This window comes from Danio rerio, chromosome 14 (assembly GCF_049306965.1).
Source record: "Danio rerio strain Tuebingen ecotype United States chromosome 14, GRCz12tu, whole genome shotgun sequence".
Lineage (NCBI taxonomy): Eukaryota > Metazoa > Chordata > Actinopteri > Cypriniformes > Danionidae > Danio > Danio rerio.
In genome coordinates, this window is record NC_133189.1 from 32785084 (window position 1) to 32807638 (window position 22555).

Sequence of the window (22555 nt, forward strand, 5' to 3'; positions counted from 1 at the left end):
CCGGAGCAGAAAATTGGTGCATCTGTGAACAACACTGTGGTGTTTCATTCCAGAATTAATTTATTTTTGAATAAACCATTGACTGAAAAAAATGATTCAATGACCCATTCATGAACACAGTCGCTTTCATTTGTTTTGAGGAATCATTTAAAAACCGATTCTGTTAATTACTCTTTAAGACAGTTTTGTTGTCATTTTATTTATCCACAACAGGCCTAAACCAGGCAAGGCACACAAACATACTTGGTAAAATATAGTTTAATCCCTGGGGCAATGCATTTAGGTACAAAAAATAGCTTGCAGATGTTTTCGTTTTTGTTTTTTCTTCATTTGGTTTGGATATACTTTTTAGTCAGCTTGTGTGCATTTTATTGATTAAAAGTTAAATATTTATAATTCTACAGAATACCATATAAATCATTGTCCCTCAAAAGCATCATGTAATGACCCTATCTGTCTTTTCACTGAAAATGTTTGTCAGAAAAAAAGTTTATTAATATACAAAATTGATCTTAAGAAATCTTTCTTGTTCACTAATTTAGCATATACATATGATTTCTTTAGGATTATGTCAGACTAAAGACTAATAATGCTGACTAATTAGAGTAATAATTAGGGTTCCCACCCTTCTAGAAATTATTTTAATTTTAGACATTTGAATTCAAGGAAAGTACTTAACAAGCACGTCGTTAAAAGTGCAAGAATTTAAAGTTTATGCTGTTATTTCAGCAATTGTACAGTGCTGCTATCAAAAACTAAACAAAAAGTCAATTTAAACATCTTAAATTTAAATCTTTTACATGAGCTATGACAAATAATGCATTATATCAATACTTCAGAAACCAAATTTCAGCATTGCCAGTGTTGAGTTCAACTAATCGTATGAAAGTTCTGTGAACTTGACTTTAAAATGGATGCTTGAAAATGACACATTCAAAACATCCTCATTATGAAATTGTTATGTAAATACACAGGGTATCAGCTGGGTCTTAGTCCTAAATCCCAAAAACTACATTTTGGTCCTTAAAAATATACTAAAATCTACTTAAATGTTGTGTTGTAGGTGTTAAATATTCTTTAACAGGTCTTAATTTTCCTTTGTTCATGTATAGCTACTAACTCAGGCCCTTAATACCCATACAATGGCCAACATTTCGTCTTAAAGCTTTTAACTTTTTATTTAAACTGTAAACTGTATTTCTTACTGCAATATTTGTTTAAAAGTTCTCCATTTATGTATTTCTATGGATATTGACCTGACCTATATTTTTTATTATTATTATTATTGTAGACTGAATTAGTTGACAGCTGTTTTGTTCTATTCTTGGTCAGGGTAATAGGGTTTGTAAATGGATATTTGAAAATGACTAAAATAATATTTAAACTAATTTGTTATTATTGTATTATTACATTTTAATCATTTTTTGATAGAGCAATTGAAAATCTTTTCTTCTGGGATATTTGAAAAAAAAACTTTAGCATTTAGACCTGTTTAAGTCTAGAATTTCATTCATGATGGTCTAAATGTCTTTTAAAAGTCTTATGTTTTACTGATACAGTATTACGTGTAAATGAAATGTTAGGAACAGGAAGGATTTTCATGGTGCTATATATGCTGGGGTGTGATACACAGAGGTGCTTGATTTAAAATTATTAATGATTCAAGTCCTTGTGTCCAAAAAAAAAAAAAAAACCCTGGAAACCCTGACTAATCCAGAAAATGTATCTTTTAATCACAAGAAAAAAATATTCTAAAGAAATCTTTTGTGTTCACCAATATAGTATATACTAATTATTTCTTCAGCATTATGTCAAACTGAAGACTAATAATATTGCTAAAAGTTTATATTTATAATCACAAAAACAAAATATCCTGAGCACAAAGCATATGATTGACCCATCTTTCCATCCCTCAGTTAAACTCCAGCGCTTCGAGATTCCTGTTATGGTCCATTTGAGTCCGGAGCCGTGGACACCTGAAACCGGCCTGGTGACAGATGCATTCAAACTGAAGAGGAAAGAGCTAAAGAACCACTATCTCAACGACATCGAAAGAATGTATGGCCACAAGTAGGACCTCTATAACAGCAGCCAAAGACATCTTCATCAGCTCCTCACCATGCAACATTGCTGTATATCAATAAATGTAAAACAAACATTTGCCACAATTTTCACCACCGCCCACTGCTTAGTGACGCACACAGCTCTCAATTGCTGTTGATCTGTGTACATTTTTTACTCCTGAGCATTGTGGGCTTCGTAGTCTCTCTGCTGTGAAATAGTTTACAATTAAAGTTGTAGCTGATTAGATGGGGATGTTGTTGGGTAAGGGATGATTTTAATGAGTCGTTTCTCCTTTTAGCACACTCTTGTAAAAAGAACTTCAACCATACAACAGCGATGTACTGCCATCACCTGCGCTCATTTCAATACGTGTGAATCTTTCGTTCACTTGCTTTGTTTGATAGCATTTGTACACTGAATCCGCTAGCCGAGGTGAAGTCTTTGCACTGCAAAACTAATATATAGTGATGTTTCTGTGCCTTCTGATTGGTCACTGTATTAAACGTTAATTCCCTACTGACTATAAGTTAGAAGTAGATTACTGTGCTTCACCCATGCAGTGCATTAATAGTCGTTATTTACTTGAGATTTCTTTTTAAAGCAAGTTTTTCTCACTGAACTACAATGTTCTGAGTTCTAGTTTTAGGAATTCACACATTTACTAGTCAGTCTTACTCTTACTCATGGAGTGACTCAGGATGTTTCAGATGACTGGCAGGTGGTTTGTTTGCTAGTATTTTTGATGTTAGTTAGATTGAAATTGAATGAAGGGAACATTTTTTTATGAACAAATTCCTTCTTAAGCCACAGATGTAAAGTTTGTATTACATCTGTCTAATCTCTTCACGTCTGATCTTTTTTAAAAACCACTCAGTTTAGCGATTGTCACAAGCTTTTTTTATGTTGAATATTCCACTTTTGCAGGCTTTTAATAATATTTGGTAATACGTCAACATGTCAGATTGCAATGCTTTGTGTATGAAGTTGAAAAGACAGGAAAAAAAAAGTAATTGTTTGAAAAAAGAAACATTAGAAAATGAATTTTTCTCCCTCTATAAATGTAAAGGAAGTGAGGTTGAGCTTTTGTCCGTCAGTTTATATTGTATACTGTATTTTAATTTATTTGGTCAAAACTACATTTCATTTGAACCCTTGTTTAATTTATTTGATTCTAAAGGGGTGTGATCTGTATAAACACTGTAATTTCTTACATTTTGGATTACCAAATGTTTCATTCTGGGATGTGCGTTTTATTTATGATGATTTTGTCATTTGCACTATTATTTGTGTTCAGGGATTTTTAGCCATTGTTAAATTAACAGCCATCAAATTCAACCAATTCAGCAGATATTTTCCCCTCACGACCCTCAGGGTTACCGTCACCATAAGCAAGAATATACAGCAGTCAAGTGTTTGCGTTGAGAAATTGTGAATTTGCTTGTAGAATGTTCTATGATGCTTATTTATTATTTTTATTGTGTGTTGCTGTATGTATTATGTGCTGAGGACAAGTAAAATCATTTTGTACTCAAATGATGTGGCATTTTATTTTTGGTTCAACAAACATTGCTTTTTTTATTATTATTATTTACAGAACACATTTTAATAAGTAGTTTACAAAAAAAAAAAAAAAAAAGCCAGCTGAAGCTCAGTTTGCCCAGTCTTGAAACCGAAAACAGTCACTTGCGATTTTCCATACAGGCTGGTCACTGTTTGGAGAGGCTTGAGCTGTTAGTAAGAAATTCTGGTTAAAGAATCTCTGTTTGTTTCCCTCAAACTTCACAGAGCCCGCTGCAACCACTAACAATGTTGTCTGGCCTTGAGTTGCTTGTTCTGTGTGTAAAGGAGAAAAGAAATTATTAGAAATCATTTGTCTTTTTAGCATTAGAAGGACATTTTAAAATATATAAATGGGTCAAAGATGATAATGGACTTTCAAAAATATTTTTTTACACTGAATGATGAAGCTTCTACTTAAAGCGATAGTTCAACCAAAACTGAACATTTTATTCACCCTTCACTTGTCACAAACCTGTTTGAGTTTCTTTCTTCTGTTTAAAAAGTTACTTTGAAAAATGTTTGGAAATCTGTAACCACTGACCTCCATAGTATTTGAATTTCCTATTGTGGAAGCCAATGGTTGCAGGTTTCTAACATTATTTTTACATATCTCTTCATTTTACAGAAGAAAACAAAGGTAAAAACCTTTTTCAGGGTAAATACAGGCATCAGAGATTGAAATTTAATACCATTTAAGACCCCTTTTTAAATTTTAAGACCTCGTCACCAATTTACATTTCAACCAGTAACATTGTTGACATTTTAACTTGCAGTATAATTACTAAATACTGACAGTAGGGAACCAATCCTAAACTAAAACATTATAAATATTCTTAATAAAAATGCTAATCCAGCAGGTGGTGCCTTTACAACAGCAGGAATAACCCTGGTCATTGCAGTGAACAAAGCCGTGTGATGTCAAATCCAGACAGATTTTTTGGATTTTATAAACTACACAGCATCCCAATATTCAAAGACTAAATTCAGGCAAACTTTAGCATACTAAATTTAATACCTTGTCAAATAAAATTGCTAATTAATTACTAAACATTACTCATTTACATATTTCTTAGCCAAAAGTTTTAAATGTGTAAAAATGTTCTAGGTATATATACACACACACACACTTTTTTTTAAGTATAAGTTTTTGAAACTGATAAAATGAATTCATGCACAACAGGTACAAAAATACATGGAGAACTTCTAAACAAATGTTATGAAGTTAATATAGTAAATAGAGTTAATCAAGGACACATTTGTTAAAAATTTTATTGAGATGGATTGTTGTTGATTGGAAGGGTGTTGGCCCGATTGGGTAGCTTTACATTGGCTTGTAATAATAATTAGAATTTTTTCAACCTACAACTTATTTTTAACATTAAAGGTCTAAAAATTTGTTTCTGAAATTAAAGACATTTTAAGGCTTTTTAAGACCCTGCTAACACCCTGTTTAGAGATGAGCAAACATTCTTTTTGGGATGAACGATTCCTTTAACGTTATATCACAGGTGAGAACCTATGAACCTACTTAACATTAACAGTAGTAGTAGTATCATAAAAAAAAACATCAAATAAACCAGTTTCTTTGATATTTTATTGAATAGTGTTAATTTTATAACTATCACACCACAAAAGTTGAAAGAAACATTTATTTATTTTAATATTTAAAGCCAAATATTTAAAAGGAAAGTTCATCTAAAATTAAAATTCTGTCATCAATGACCCTCCACATGTTTCAAACATGTTTGACTTTCTTCTGATGAACACAAAAAGATATTTTGAATAAATGTGACCCATAATATTTTTCCTACTATGGAAATCAATGGCTACTAGACTCATTCAGTAAAACTTTAAAATAATGGTCCATTAGTTAATGTATCTACTAACATCAACAAACAATAACATATTTATTTAATGTTATTTAATTAAAATCACAGTGCATTAACAAATGTTAACAAGCACAACTTTGGATTTTAATAACGCATTAGTAAATGTTTTACTTTACAAAACTTTTCAAACTTAGTTAGAGGCCATGGGTTATTCCATTTCTTTATTGTTTTCTCAAGATCATGACTTAATTTTTTCGTGATATCGCCATATCAAAAGTTGGTTTCTCCTTATCGCGACTATTGTCTGGTTATCCTGACATAACAAAAAGTTGACTTCTCAGGTTTACTAGCCATGCTTTCTGCTTTTTCTAAGAGGATATCCTAGACACGCATACAGTAGCTTGATATCGTATTATTTACAGGGAGACACTTTTTAAAGTAATTGTAAATAACATGCAGAAAAGATGCATTAAAGCAAAACCAGGATCTTCATAATTGTTCATAATCTAATTCACACATGTAACAATTTATTTTGAGCCTTGAACCTATGCTTTAAAATATTTACATTTACATTTAGTCATTTAGCAGACGCTTTTATCCAAAGCGACTTACAAATGAGGACAAGGAAGCAATTTACACAACTATAAGAGCAACAATGAATAAGTGCTATAGGCAAGTTTCAGGTCTGTAAAGTCTAAGAAAGAAAGCATTAGTATTTTTTTTGAGTACAGTTAGTGTAATATCCAGAGAGGCAATTGCAGATTAGGAAGTGAAGTGGAGATTAAATAGTTGAGTTTTTAGTCGTTTCTTGAAAACAGCAAGCGACTCTGCTGTTCTAATGCAGTTAGGGAGTTCATTCCACCAACTGAGCAGATTGAATGCGAGAGTTTGGGAAAGTGATTTCTTCCCTCTTTGGGATGGATACACGAGGCGACGTTCATTCACAGAACGCAATTTTCTGGAGGGCACACAGATCTGCAGAAGTGAGAGCAGATAAGAAAGAGCAAAGCCAGAAGTCGCTTTGTAGGCAAACATCAGAGCTTTGAATTTGATGCGAGCAGCAACTGGCAGCCAGTGCAAACGGATGAGCAGCGGAGTGACGTGCTCTTTTAGGTTCATTAAAGACCACTCGTGCTGCTGCGTTCTGGAGCAGCGGAAGAGGCTTGATAGAGTTAGCTGGAAGCCCAGCTAGTAGAGAGTTGCAATATTATTGTAAATAATCATCGATAGTCCTATATGTGGATATAATCATAAATGTACATTACGCTCATATTATTATGGCTGTTCTGAATGCCCTTAATGTGTTGCACAAATTTAGAATCTGCTACTGTAGACAAAAAACACTGTTGTTACACCTTCATCAAACACAATAAAATTACATGTAGAACATCTTGTTTTAAAGGCTGGAGTGTACATCTAAAATATTTTCGGTAGGCCAATAATACATTCAGCAGATACAAATAGCCTAATAATAATAATAATAATAATAATACAATCAATTATTAGATAAATAAAATTACTTTCTTTTTTAATCACAAGAAAACAACTTTTTGTTTTGTCAAGATCCCAAGAAAATTATTTATGTCGAGATCACAAGAAAATTAAGTCATGGCCACGACAAAACAAGAGCTAAATATAAAGAACAGTATTTCAATGCACGGCCTCTTAAGACTTTTGTAGTAAATAAATTAACTGACATAAACTAAAGGACCATCATTCTAAAAAGCTACCCAAACAATGGGTGATGGGGTGAACTATCCCTTTAAGAGCAATAAGTTAACCACAGTCTTGATTTTGCCTTTTTGTCATATATATAAAGGTATTTGTATTTGTACTTTTACATACCGTGTACAGGCTGGCAGTCAAGAGTTTGCACTTGAAACTCACTGGATGGAAGAGACTCGAAGAATTCACCGAGAGCTTCTTGACCAGTGACTGCGTTTCCATTCCACACCAGCGTTGCTTTGTCCAGATACAGCCTCTTCAAATTCTGTAATCAACCATTCACTTTAAACGCTCTAAATGTCAAGATACTTTACATAAAAGATAAGCATATAGGCTATTGACGGTTAAATTAAACCATACGATGAGCTTAACGTTACCCGTCTTTTCTTATCCATGCACTCGTAATAGATATTGATGAACTCCTCTGAATATCTACACGACTGGTCAACTTGAGTCCTGAAATCCTGATCAATAGCAAATAGATATTTATTATATAATATAATCTAATGATATAACGCACGTTTTTATGAGAAAAAAATAATTGTGCCAATGAAGAGACTTACCACAGTTAAAGACATGACTGGTCTTCCGTCTGTTGTTTGTCTTTGTGCTTGATATGTAAACTAAAAAACATGGAATGAAAAAACGGACGAATGTAACGTTAGGAGCCAAATGAAACCAATGGTGCGACTTAAAATGACTGTATTTAATAATAAAACAGTAAATTATAATTTATATACACATTGAATGAAATTATAATTTGTGTAGCAATAATAGACTCGTACTATCTCACCCTTTAAAAACAAATCCAGCATCCGTCAAAAATGTGCCCAAATGTGTGTCCACGATATTTTGTTCCCACTGGAAACTGCACCGTTTTCTTAAGTTCCGTCTTTTTTGTAGTTGGCGTTGTTGCAAAAACCTTGTAATAAACGGACACATTATGTCTCTAAATATTATTTCTTATACATTGTACATTATTTCAAATTACTAAAATGTCAGGAAAAGTCAGTTTGTTGAACATCAAAAGTCGACAGAGTACAGATTAAGGTCCTATAATGGAATTCACTAGCGTGAATAATAAACGGAAAACACTTATAAATCATAAAATGCGGAAAACTGTTAACAGATATTGTTTAGTGTACCATATCCTGTGATGAAGGATGGTATTCGTTTACTATATTCTTTATATTGTTTTGTTTACTTATACCGTAATACAACACCAACCCAGATAATGTAAGTTTCTACGCTAGTCACTGAAGATAACTCCAACATATTTTTACAATAGTTTCTATGGGTTTTAGTATTATAGTATTTGTTGTTTAAAGTGTTGGCGACAGTATTTTAACTCTGCATGATCTGTGAAGCTAAAAGTAAAAATTAAATCTAAATTTTAAGACTTTTCACAGTCATCCGCTGTATGTTTCAGAAATTATATTAAATTATTATCATTAAATGTAAAAAAAAAAAAAAAAAAAAAAAAAATTAAATGTTATTTTTTAAGTTTAGTTTTTCCTATCTATCAGAAAACTAAAGCAAGTCAACTCAACTGAATAGATTTCCCGATTTTTAGGGGTTTTTATACACCTTTATTTTAGGTACTTTCTGGCATTTTATATAATTATTCAGGCACTGTTTAGCGGCACCTAAGCCAACTGTTTTATCCAATGAGATTGCTGCTTTCCTGTTTTGGGCGGGGCTATCTAGATTGAATTGTCATACTGGTGCTGCTCACCAAAGAATTGTGAGATGGAGGCGAGAGTTTCAAATGTTGAAGTCTGTAATTTAGCTTACGGCGGAAAGTTTGAAGAATTAAAGAAATGCGTTTTGTCTGACAGTTCACTAGCGGCGAAAACAGACCAGGTAAGTGTAAGCAGTTGCTGCACATGTGTGCTGGTTAGCATGTTGCTATGATGGAGTCTTTCCATTTATTAAAGATTGCTCAGAGGTGTGTGAAAGTGCTTTGCATGTTTTCGTTTTGTACAGGACAGCAGGACAGCTCTGCACTGGGCTTGTTCAGCTGGACACGTGAATATCGCGCAGTTTCTGTTGGACCTTGGAGTAGAAGTGGATCTTAAAGATGATGTGAGTCAGCATTGTGTCAGAATTCAGTCCTAAAGCCTTGTACTGCATCACTAAACGTTATTTTATTTAATCAGACGTGTTGCTAAGTATTTATTTTGTTTCAAATGCATACAAAAGTATGCAGTTCATTAGGGCTGTAACGATACACCAAACCCACGATTCGGTTCGTATCACGATTTTTGACCCACGATTCGATTCGTATCACGATTTTTTATTTTATTTTTTTCGTGTGGGGTGGGAAAAAAAAGGTTTTTAAAACTATTTTTAATTAAATAAAATTTGAAAAATCTTTATAAACTAAACATCAAAGAACAATATTAACTATGCAAATTATTAACAATATAAATAGCCATATATAAAATAAATAAATAGGCAAAGCTATATCACTTCTGTTTTCTTTGTAACAAAATACTGTTGAAAAACCAAACTAAACTCCATTGTTTAGATGGTTCAAGCATGTTGAAAATTATTTTTCAATCAAGTTCTCTTGCATAGAAAAAGTAAATTAAATAGCTAGGGATGCTCATTTCCTTAATTTTGCTAACCGACAACCGCCGCTCATTAATCGGTTATTAACGGTTAACTGGTCAGATTACTATTAATTTTATATTAAACAAATTGACGTGTCTATTTTGTGTATGACACATTAAATATTGCATTTTAAAATACTGATTTATTTTTATATATTAATAGCGGAACAGAACAACAGAGCATCTTCACGCACCTGCAGTGTTTAGCACAGAAGAGCAGAATAATCTAAATAAAATGAATAAAATAAATAGGACTGCCCTAAATTATTTTCACTTAAATAATTAATTTATTTTACAAAACGAAAATACTGACTGATTCTTTTTAATAACCGGCATAGGCTTTTTTTCCGCTTCATATGTTTATTTCTTCCGTCAAATAAAAATCGCAGACTTCCTCAAATTGCTTGCTCCACGGAAAATATGCATTTATTTAATGCCCCGCTGTTATTATTATAATCACAAAACCTTTTACATTTTAATAGAAATACTTATTTTAAAGATTATGTCCTGAGGTTTCCTCTCTCTCCCTCGCGGTTCAAGTGCGCGCGCTGCCTGATGAAAAGACAACAACACGCGCGCATATGTTGACTTTTTGTAAACAGTTTGTTTAAATATGATATTGCATTAATCTGCGTACATGCTTTAAGCTGTAAAATAAAAAGTAAAGCCTATTTGTTGCGTTTATTACGCAGATCCAGGTCAACATAAGCGCTGGTTTAGTATCAACAGGTCTGTAGGCTATCAAACAGCAATATTCTTCTTCCATTTGGCTTCTTTAGCAAATGTGTCTGTAGGCACGGGTTATACGTTATCATCCCGCAAATTAAGTATGCCTTGCAGTTAAACAAGTGGCCGAAAACAAGGCGCACTTTACTGCCTTTATGTTGACAAGGAAAAAAGAAGAGGCGCGGTCCTCTTATAAACGACTGAATCAGCTGGGTATCGATTGTGCAAAAGTGTTGCTGTCTGTCTTGTTACAATTGTAATATTTAATACTATTGTTATATTCAAGATTTGTATATTCATACAGCTCTGGATAACTTAAAACAACGATTAGACCTTCAGAGCGGTGTTAATGCGTCCTGAAGTAAAGCGAAACGGCTATAAACTCCAGCAAGATTGAGTGATTATATGCAGAGCCATATACCTTTATCTCTAAATAAAGTAGGCTATAACTATAGAAACTGTGTTTATTTTAACTGAAAGCTTTGTCGTGTTTTCTGACCGCACGCACCTGTCAGTCAGCACTCCCAAAGGTTCAAACAGAAAGCGCACTGCACGGTTACAGAAAAGTTTGGCTGTTACCTGACATCTGGTGAACGCCTATCCCTCTCTGCGCAGCCACATTAACAGTGTGAGCAAATCATCGTATATGCGCTGAAAATCCGGCCGCTTTGACAGCATTGGCAATGTTTCTGGCGTTGTCGGCTTTCAAGCGGGGTTAAGTTGGTTTTGTTTTTGATATTCTTGACACATTCAGACGGCCCCTTACTAAGAGCTCCGTGCGAGCTCTCCCGGCTAAATATTGCGAGGGCTTAAACGGAGCAGTGCTTGTAATGTCGAACGAAAAAAAGTGTTAATTAGCTCAACTTTTGCAGGCACGCGTGACGTTATTGGAAAGGTATGACGGGGTGGGTGTGTCGCGATTCTCCCTTATCACACCGCGACACAGGATCGTAGATCTGAGTGTCGCGATTTCGATTTTATATCGTGTATCGTTACAGCCCTACAGTTCATAAATGACAACAGTATTGTGTGTCTAAATGTGTAGACAGTAGCAGAGCAGACACCATTGTTATGCACTTCATATCCTCTTGGTGGAGATCTTTACCTTTTTTATGTGATTTCAGGCTTGTTGGACTCCTCTTCATATAGCAGCATCTGCTGGGAGAGAAGAAATCGTCAGATCTCTAATATCCAAAGGAGCTCAGCTGAACTCTGTTAACCAGAATGGTTGTACGCCGTTACACTATGCAGCATCTAAAAACCTATACGAGGTAGCGTCTATGTTTCAATCAGAGGGTTACACAGACTTCACTACTTGACATTAGATTGTTATTTTCTCTCTGTTTCTTTCACTCTGTTGTACTGTATGTTAGACACGGATGGATCAAAATAAGCAGGTCGTGTGTCTGAAGCAGGGCAGTGATTAGGCAGATAAAGCATTTAGAAAAACAGCATCTGATGATTAATTGTGAATGGAATAAAGGGTTGTGCAATCAAAATAAATTATATGAGGTGTATTATTAAAGAAAATAATTGTTTTCATAATAGAAATGACATAAGATGTTGAATGCATCAGCTCAGGAGAAATTCCCCTTTCAATATATAAATAAGCAAGATTAACCCCTTTTTTATAAACCCCTTGATTTTATGTATAAAGCATCATTTTTTAATCAGTTCTGGGCAATGATTAGTTGCATCCAATATAAAAAGTTTGTTTTTGGATTTTATATATATATATATTTGTTGTGTTAAATGTGTTTGTGTTATGTATTTATTATAAATATGTGATGCACACATACTTGGAAAAACCATACTAAACAATTTTGTTTGTTAGATATTTTAATTTATATACAATTTTTATAATATAAATAAACATTTTCTCTGGTATATCCTGGCATGTGTGTATTTATATATACATAATAAATATATACAGTAAACAAAACGTAAATTGATTTTCACCCAGCTTAATTTTAATATAGATAGAATGGCCATTATTAAATCACATTACGCAGAGTTTTATTCAGTAAATATTGCCATTATTATTTAAGGCAAAATTTAATTAAAATGAAGCTAGATTTTTTTACAATTAAAACACTCATTTGTCCCCTCTTATTAAAGTAGTCATTGCTACATTCACTTTCATTGTAATCATAAAAACTTACAGTTCAAATCCTTAGTGATTTTCTTTTACTGATAAAAATGTGTATATTTTTATTTATTTATTTAGATATGCAATTAAAAACCTGTTCATTTAAAGTGTTCTTATCATTGTTTTTAAGATAGCCCAGATTTTGCTGGAAAATGGCGCAGATCCTAATGCAACAGATAAACTGCAGTCCACACCACTGCACAGAGCATCTGCTAAGGGCAACTACCGCCTCATTCAGCTTCTGTTGAAAGAGAGCGCTTCTACCAACATTCAAGACTCCGAAGGAAACACACCACTGTAAGTTTGTAAAGAACCACCGTCTAATAGTGCTGCTTGTTGTCTGCGCTTGGTTATATCTACTGTCTGTTTTGTGTATTTTTACATGCCTATTATTGCCTACATATTTGCTACAAACCTATAGAAACTCCCAAACACATTCCTTACCACATACAAGGATTGTAAGAATTGGAGGTCTCTTGGTTGCTGGGCTGAAACAGAATAGGTACCATGAAACTGAAACATAATGTGGTTTCATGTCACAATGTCATATATATATATATATATATATATATATATATATATATATATATATATATATATATATATATAGAGAGAGAGAGAGAGAGAGAGAGAGAGAGAGAGAGAGAGAGAGAGAGAGAGAGAGAGATACTGTTGAAGGCAAAATTATTAGCCCTTCTGTGAAATTTTCTAAAAGTATTTCCTATAATATTGTTTTCTTCTGGAAAAGGTGGTTTTGTTGGATTAAAATCTTTTTTTTTTTCATTATTTTTAAACACTTTTGTTAACCTCATTAAGATTTTTTTACTGTTTTTAAGTTGGCTTGCCTAGTTAACCTGATTAACCTAGTAAGTTTCTAAATTTATAATAACTACACACTACAAACATTTGTTAAGCATTAGTAAACCGTGAATTCATTATCTGTTAAGTATTAACTTTACATTAATAGACGTTAATAAGTAGTTATAAAAATACAGCTACAAATGCTGTATTATTGACACATAAGCACTTGTACAATGTGCTTAATGATTGTATATTTTTATACTTTGTTAATAATTATGCTTTCATTACTTAAGTTTGACATTATTTACAAACTAGTTTAAGAATAGTTAGTGCTGTTTTAAGAACATTCAGAATGCTTAAGTAAATTATTAATAAACTATTAAAATGAGCATTTATATATCTTATTATTCAGGCATATACTAATAGTTGATTTGAATGTTAAAAACGCTTTATTAACTGAACTTCATGCAGTTTTTTTGGCCTAAAGTGAGGCCTGTTTATGCTTTATAAATCCCTTATAAATGACAATTAAAGACTTATAGTTATATTGTTGACAGGGAAAAAGAAAATAAACAAATGAAGTTGTATTAAATGAAAAATATAATTTTTTGCAATCTTAACTAAAATAGAATTACTATACAGTTTAGACATCCCTAAATGACATTGAAATGTTGCATCTCTATGTTATATTATTGTGTGTAATATGTTAATAAACATATTACACATACCATGTTATATTGTTTTTTGTTTTATCCAACTTTATTTAATTGAATTTCTTTTTAATTGTATTTTGACTCTCCTGTTAATCGACAATGTTTAAAGTTTACAGTAATTTTATTTTTTAGATAAGATTGCAAACATTTATTGTTCAGTTGATACCAAGCCTTTAATCGTCATTTATTAGGGAAAGCATAAATAGTCCTCACTTTAGATTAGGTCACAAAACTAGATCAAGTTGAGTTAATAAAGCATTTATTAACATACATAAAATAGTAACTATTAGTATATGCCAGAATAATAAAATATATAAATGCTTATTTGAATAGTTTATTAATTATTTACTAACTAATGATTCTAAAAACCTCCAGCTACTCTTAAATTGAAATAGTCTGTAAAAGATGCAATACTTAATTTAGTCATAAAAAAATAACCATTAACAAAGTTCGAAAACACAATCATGAAGCACATTTTACATGTGCTTATAAGTTAAGAATACAGCATTTGTATTTGCAGTTATAAACTGCTTACTAATGTTTATTAATGTAGAGTTCATGATTAACAAATAATCAATTCACTATTTGCTAATGCTCAATAAATGGTTCCTAGTGTGTAGTTTTTATAAAGTGTTATGATGTTAGTAACAAAACCGTTTTAACCGTTGCAATTGAAAATCAGCATGGAAATTGTGTTTTTACCAACATTCTTCAAAACCGCGTGGCATTCTACAAACGTTCTTAAAAATATCTTCTTTTGTATTCAACTGAAGAAAATGTTATATATAAAATTTGATTATTGTTTTATTTTATTTCCAGTCATCTTGCATGTGACGAGGAGCGAGCAGAGGCTGCAAAACTCCTGGTGGAGCATGGTGCCAGCATCTACATTGAAAACAAGGAAAAGATGACTCCTCTGCAGGTGGCTAAAGGTGGGCTGGGCTCTGTGTTGAAACGCATAGTGGAGGGTTGATGAACCCTGACCAGAAATTTAGGAATGCACTTAAAGCTGTTTTTATAAGCTGCTGGTCAATAATGAATGCTTGTCAGAGTTTAAGGCTTAAAAATAACATTCTGAATATTATGTGTTTTTTTCTGCCATAGATACTTTATTTCTGTTAAATCTACAGCTTGGTTTGTCTTTGTTAGTGTAAATGTAAAAAGTTATTTCTAATTTTGTATCACTCTGAAAAGATCACAACAAAACTGTTTTCCATCTTGATGCTTGTTTTTTAATAATGAAAATAAATTGTAATTAAATACAGTTGATTGTTGTAGTATTTCATCTGATTATGGAAAATATGTTTGTTTATTCTATAAAGGTCTGATATCTTGCAAAAATTCACTTTTTATTCATGTACAGCGGTGAAAATAAGCGTTGAACATGTCATGTTTTTTTTCCTAGGAATAATTTTTCTAAAGGAGCTGTTGACATGGAATTAAACCAGATTTTTGTAAAAATCCAAACATTACAAACAAAACAAAACAAAAATCTGTAAAAAAAAAAAAAAAAATGTATGTGTATTTACAATAGAATAACACAAGGAGAAAGAACAGAACTAATGAAACGTATTCAATACTTTTTGGTGATGACAGCTTAAAGATGCCTATTTTGGAGAATGAAGTCACATGCATTGTTCAGGTGTGAGTTTTTCACAGACATCAGATGTTGGACTGAAGCACCTAATAGTAATTTACAATGAGGAAATGCAGAGGGTTGCTGAATAACCACTAATAGATTTCTGGGCTTTCACTGCCTTTCTACACTTCCCTTTCTTCATGTGTTCAATAGTTTTCCCTGTTTCATTTCATTTTAATACACATAACTTAATTTGAAAACTAATTTTTTATATATATATATATATATATATATATATATATATATATATATATATATATATATATATATATATATATATATATATATATTTAAAAGTTTTTTTGTTTTATTTAATTTATTTTTTGCATATTTGGATTTCTTTGGAGACCAACCATAACTCCGGTGTGCATGTATGAGGTGTCATTCTACTGTCTGTCTATTCTATCTAACTATCTATCTGTCTGTCTGTCTATTCTTTTAAATACAATATTCAGCTTTTATTAAAGACATGATGCTGTAATAACTAAAAATTTAGCTTAACAGTTTACTTCCAATATATTTTGTAGCAGTTTTTCTGTTTTTTCAATATTTTGATAAAAAAAATGCAGTCTTTGTAATGATAATGTGAGTTGTTAATGGATTGTGAATGGTAGTGTAGAGAATTGTGAGATACACTTTTACCGTCAGTCATTCAGTTTTTGCTTTAACACACTCGGCATGTGGCTTTTACAAGTTCTAGTTCTCCTTTTCATAAAAAAAAAATATATATTAATGAGTGGATTCAGGTAGACTTCCTCCTACATCAGTTCTGTAAAATAATATTTATTAGATCATCATAAAGCAACTGCTGACCACATACATTCAGAAAACCCTTATAAAGGCATGTGTTGTGGGTGCCAGTTCCAGATTCCATTCTGTCAGCGAAAGCATAACTCTTCAAAAACAGTAGTGGTCAGTAACTTCCCCAAATGCAAATCTGCTTGGCACGATTCCGTGGTGATATTCCATACCTGAACACTCTAAAACACAAGAAAATCCCTTTCATGAATACAAAAGTCCCTCAAGCCATAACTGCAGATATCAGTTTCACCCTCACAGGTTCCATCAGCCTGAACAATGTGTATTTTTCATTGATAAATAAAATTTCATTGATTAAGCTTCTTTTTAAAATTTTTGCTCAAGAATCAAATTCCAATCATTTTTATGGCAGCTTCTACTAATAACTGGTTTTGTCAGTTCAAAAGTACCATGCAGAAACATCCTATAGCAAGTTCACCAGAAAAATGAAACGTCTGTCTTCATTTACTCATCCTCCCTTGAGTTTCTTTCTTTTGTTGAACTTAAAGGAAGAATATATACTGATGAATGTCAGGAAAAAAATGAGCTATTGACTGCATAGTATAGCGGTAGTATTGATACATAGGACTTCAGTATTATTGTGCCTATTTTACAATTAAAGTATATACTGTAGGCTAGTAATATGGAAGTCAATGGTGTTTTTTTTTCAACATCAGATTATCTTGTTTTGTGTTCAACAGAAGTAAGAAATTCATCATGTTTAGAATCACTTGTGTGGGTAAATAAATAAAATTTTCAATTTCGGGTGAACTATCTTATTAAACATGTAAAATGCATTGTCACACTGCAATATTATGCAACTGAACTTTTACATACATAACCCAGATCCCACATGACTGGGGAATGCATATTTCAGTACCTTCTCTATAAGTATAGATAATATTTATCTCTGTACAGCTAGAATTCACACACTGTGTAAATGCCCAACTATATACTCACCGGCCACTTTATTAGGTACACCTTACCACTATCATGTTGGACCCTCTTTTGCCTTCAGACCTGCCTTAATACTTTGTGACATAAATTCAACAAGGTACTGGAAAATTCGTTAGTGATTTTGGTCGATTTTAACATGATACCATCACACAGTTGCTGCAGATTTGTCGGCTGCACATCCATGATGCGAATCTCCCGTTCCACCACATCCCAAAGGTGCTCTATTGGATTGAGATCTGGTCACTGTGACGGCCATTTGAGTACAGTGAACTCATTGTCATGTTCAAGAAGCCAGTCTGAGATGATTTGCGCTTTTTGACATGGCGTGTTATCCTGCTCTTTTTTTTTTTTTTTGGGCCACACATTTTTGACAGTGTACAGTGTGTACTGGGTATGATATATATTCGAAGAATGAAATGGTTGGATCTGCGTTCCCAACGAAACTGATATCTAAATAGCTTTGACAAGAATGTGGTTTTATGTCCTAATCTTACATGCCTGACGTCAGTAAACATATTATAGTACCACATATAAACAACACGGTGGATAGTAATTGAGTATTTCATCCTATTTTTAATGTGTTATTTGCATGTATTTGTTTGTTATTCAAGTATTTTCATTTTGTGAAACTTTTACATCTTCATTATGTTGCTTCACATTGTGAAGCAACACAATAATAGGAAAATAACAAATGCAGTATTTAGTCAAAAAATCAGGAACACAAGAGAAATCAAAACAAACAAACAAAAATCGTATATGTAGATTTAATACATATTTTTAAAGCAGTTTCCGCAAATGAAGTATTTTTTTTTCTCTCCTTTGCTGAGCTATACTTTTTGCCACTTCAGCAGCACTTACAGTAAAAGATCAGATTTATTCATATTTACTCTGAAGGTTTTTACATAGAGATGTGTTTAAACATTTTTGCTTTAACATGACCTCTAATTAAATTGAATTGTTTTTTTTTTTAAAAATACATAATATTCTAATTTTAAAAAATGCCAATCTTAATGTAGTCAATCAACAGGCGAAGTATGGTGATAACCTTTTTCATGCAGATTTTAAGCTCTTCATCTGCATTGCCATGTCTTAAATACACAGAGCAAACAAAGGAAGCTAGATGATAATCTAATTTAATCAACAACTTAGAAAACCAAACCAGTAACTATGTAAGTCAATAAAAAACAGGAACACAGCAAAACGGGTAAGAGAACACAACATAAAGAACAAAAGATCATCCTTTAAAGTATAAACTGTAAAAAGACAGTATGCAGAAACTGGAAAATACATTAAATTTTGGGATTTATTATTGTAAATTAAATTTTGGCTATCAGTGGTTTCTGATGTAAATCTGCTGTAAAATGAGGAGCTGTTTACGTCTACAGTATATGAAATTCCATGTTTGTGTACAACCATCTGAATTTAGGAGATTTTATGTATATAAAAAGCTCATTAAAACATTAAAATAATACATTTGCAAAATAAAATATAAGATAATTAAAGCTGCTAATGTACAACATTAGATATTTGTCTCCTTATTGGTAAAATAGATTTTTCTTCATGTATATTTTATGTTGTATGTTTATGATTGCAAACACAAGTCATGATTATGGCATATTTGGAAGAAAAATTTATATGTAAAATAAAATATCTTCCACGTACTGTCCTATTAAATTTGTGCATTGCATTAGAATAAATAACTAGAAATGTATCATTTATAATATTCCTCATATTTTGATAAAATATTGCATATTGTTCTACTGCAATTTTAATGACTTTTGTTCCTCTTTTTTGTAAATTTCCGTTGTATAAAAGCTTACATGTAAATACTTTTAAGTATTAGCGTATCTGCTGATATGGTATCTTATTTACTCAGGCCTACTTGTTTTTGTGTACTCAAAAACCACCACTGTATAACCTGTCTTTGTTAACTGTATAAAGTAACGTATGGTATTTTCCAAACGTAATGAAAAAAAAATGAAATGAAAATGATGTGGTTGGTTTTCTGGTAAAACGATACAAAAGTCCCTTTTGACAGAAGGCGTCTTGCCAAATTTCCCACCACTGCCCACTTGGGTGAATTGTGACGTCTCATACTCTACTTCCGTAACGTTAAACATTTCATTTAAATTTACTATAGTTGTTTTTATTTTTGTTTATTAATTTAATCCTTCTACTGAAAAAGGTAGTGTCGATTTGACGTTGCTTGGAAATCCTAGTGCAGAGCCCCCAATCGTCTCTCTGTGGCTCTGCCAGTCACTGGGATAGCACGAACGTCACGTTGCTAACACTCACCACAGTAAATTCCTGTTTGGGTTGTCACCATTTACGCATCCATCCCTCTGCGCTGCGCTGTCTTGTAATCGTTACTTGCCTTCGACCAAGAACAGAATAAAGTACAGCTTTCCTTTTTTGAAGAACTGCACTGGATATCGTGTTTCCTGACCGAAGGTAAGCAGACATTGATGTTGATTGTAGCACGAATGTTAGCTAATGCTAACGCTAGTGCTTTGTACTTAACCTTAACAGTCTGGTTGTCAGTGTAAAGGTCGAAGTGTAACGTTAGCTGGTCAGTTGCTCTGTGATCTGCTCTCATCTTTAATGTTTTGCCTGTCTTCTTCGTGCTGTTTTTAATTTGATAACAAAAGAAAAGTGTAAGATATCTGATCTGAGACCACTAACCTTAACTGTCATAACCGAAACAACTTTATGCCCTGTTTCACCGTCGTGTGCCATGAGGTTGCACAAACAGATATTTGTAATTAGTAAGGTAAAGTCTTGCTTCATAAGTTTATCCTGTTTAAATAAGCTGTTTACGAACCAGTTTCTATCTGGTAGACCAGCTGGACAAGCTGGCCATACTAGTTTATGGTGGTCCAGTTGGGTTTTGGAACCTGGTCAACCTGTGACTGACAGTTGTACATATAATTATTGTACATCGATAATAGATTAAAGTTGTCACTAAGTTACCACTACCTTGCACGCAGTTTGTATATGCATTTATGTGTTTTACATGAATGAATTGTATTTATAATATTTAAATGGCATATGTCAATGTTTTGATTTTTCAGAAATGTAATTATTTTACACAATAAAACAAGAATGTCTTTACTGTAAGCTAGTACCTAGCATTTAAGCTACCAAAGATTATATTGTATATTGAATGTATATCATATACATTTGCCTCACTGTTTATATCTTCCAATCTTCCACATTAGATGTACACATAAATGATTCCAGTACTTATTTTGGTGTTATTTACTGACGGTCATCACTAGAGATGCTCCGTTCAGGATTTTTGGAGCCGATACCGTGTACAGATTCCTCATCATGGTTATCGGTCAATATTGATTACCAATTCTGATGCTTCAAGCTTTATTTAACTTTAACATTGCATAAAGCACATTTTCCTTCTAAGTATGATACTTAAGTGGAAATCTCTCCTTGGCTAAGAGAATATGTGAAGGATGTTGCATATAATCCCTTAAACATGTCTCTTTTAACAATTTAGTGTGGACCTGAAAAATGACTAACAAAGCAATTTGGAAACATTGCAAATGATGAAAGAGTAATTCAACATGTTTCAATAAAGAAAAAGTTTTGAGAGCATATTTGATGCACATGAAGTTAAAATGGATCTTCCTCTGCTTGTAAACTCGTAAAAGAACACTTGCTATCAGTTTATGTGGTCGGCCAGATTAGTCAGGACTAATTGTATCATAAAATGTGATTAGATCAGAGCATCCTTGGTCATTACTATAATAATAACAATAATAGTTAAAAAAAAAAAAAGTTTCTGGGAATTGTTTAATAAACTGCCATATTTTCCTTTATGGGAGTAGCTTGTTATTATGACACACAATGAGGTGAGATAATGTTACTAATTGTCATGCCCATGTCAGCAATTGATGATATAAGTCTTTAAGTCATTCCACTTGTTTTAATAAATGTGAATTTAGACCTTTGAATCATCATGTTCATTATGTACAGTTATATGATGTAAGGATGATTGGGTAATGTACATGTCAGTGTAGAGTGGCCTGTGCAAGCATTTCTGAAATTCTCTTTGAGAACAGGGAGGATGTTATATTTGAGTCTCCTACACATGCTGGAGGCGCTGTTCACATGTGACTGACAACGCCTCTTACTCTTAAAGTGACAGCAACCTTAAAAATTCCCCTTGATTCTTTATATTTTAAAATGTCTAAAATAATCTTATCTTTTGACACAAGTTTTTAAGATTGCTTTAGGTCAGCTGCAGCTGTAGGAATTCATTCAGTATCATGTGTCAGTGAAGTACTGGTGGATATGAATAATGTGCAAACAATGTATAAGCAGCACAAAGGCACTTCCGCAAAGTTTGGAACATTCTGTTCAGCCCTTAATGTTCACGCCGTTCCCAGTGACTCAATTTGATATCGTACAGTTGTCACAAATGGCATGTGACGTCACTGGTGTATCTGATTAAGGCAATTATTTTGAAAACTTCTTTGTAAAGATCAATACTTTTGCTCAGTCTTGCCTGAATTATTGACTTAAGCAACCACATATTTTGTCTTTTTCACTCTGAAAGTCTATCAGTCAATACTCAACCAACAAAATATGTGTAGATTTCTGAAGTAGATAAAGTATATTGTATATATAATCCAAAGCACTTAATATTATGAAGTGTAAAATGCACAAAACGTAATTTATAATTATAATTTTTCTCTTTAGAAACTATTCTAATGTGCTAATTTATTTCTAATAATCAACAAAAATGTAAAAGTATTTTAACAAGTTTTACTACTTAATATTTTTGTGAAAACTGTGAAACATGCAGTACTACATTGTCATTTAAAAGCTTAAGACAAAAAACTTTATCAAAGACATTGAAATGTTACAAAATTATATAAGAAAGTTAAAAATTATTACAGAAGATCTGAAATAAAAGAAATACTGTTCAATAAAACTTTTTTCTCAAGAAAAGCAGCAGTTTT

General features: G+C 32.4%; 4 protein-coding genes across 5 annotated transcripts in view; 3 read left to right on the top strand and 1 right to left on the bottom strand.

The window, feature by feature from the left end:
* acsl4a (acyl-CoA synthetase long chain family member 4a) overlaps window positions 1-3597 on the top strand; it is a 19818-nt gene extending 16221 nt beyond the window's left edge. For both annotated transcript variants that reach the window (XR_012389408.1, NM_200649.1), the window contains 1 exon segment: window positions 1917-3597. Coding sequence is in view for 1 of the 2 variants with exons in the window: in NM_200649.1 (NP_956943.1) it covers window positions 1917-2074 (158 nt within the window). In the remaining variant the exon portion in view is untranslated.
* nxt2 (nuclear transport factor 2-like export factor 2) lies at window positions 3590-20083 on the bottom strand. The gene is given in 7 exon segments (NM_001312912.1): window positions 3590-3897; window positions 7299-7443; window positions 7556-7642; window positions 7742-7801; window positions 7972-8100; window positions 11625-11677; window positions 19872-20083. Coding segments are annotated over 4 exon segments (432 nt in total). The 5' UTR covers window positions 7757-7801; window positions 7972-8100; window positions 11625-11677; window positions 19872-20083; the 3' UTR covers window positions 3590-3712.
* On the top strand, window positions 8881-15443 carry psmd10 (proteasome 26S subunit, non-ATPase 10). The gene is given in 5 exon segments (NM_205754.1): window positions 8881-9041; window positions 9165-9263; window positions 11644-11790; window positions 12799-12965; window positions 15002-15443. Coding segments are annotated over 5 exon segments (681 nt in total). The 5' UTR covers window positions 8881-8927; the 3' UTR covers window positions 15156-15443.
* xiap (X-linked inhibitor of apoptosis) overlaps window positions 19623-22555 on the top strand; it is a 10337-nt gene continuing 7404 nt past the window's right edge. Inside the window, 1 exon segment of the mRNA NM_194396.2 lies at window positions 19623-20027. The gene's annotated coding sequence lies outside the window, so the exon portion shown is untranslated.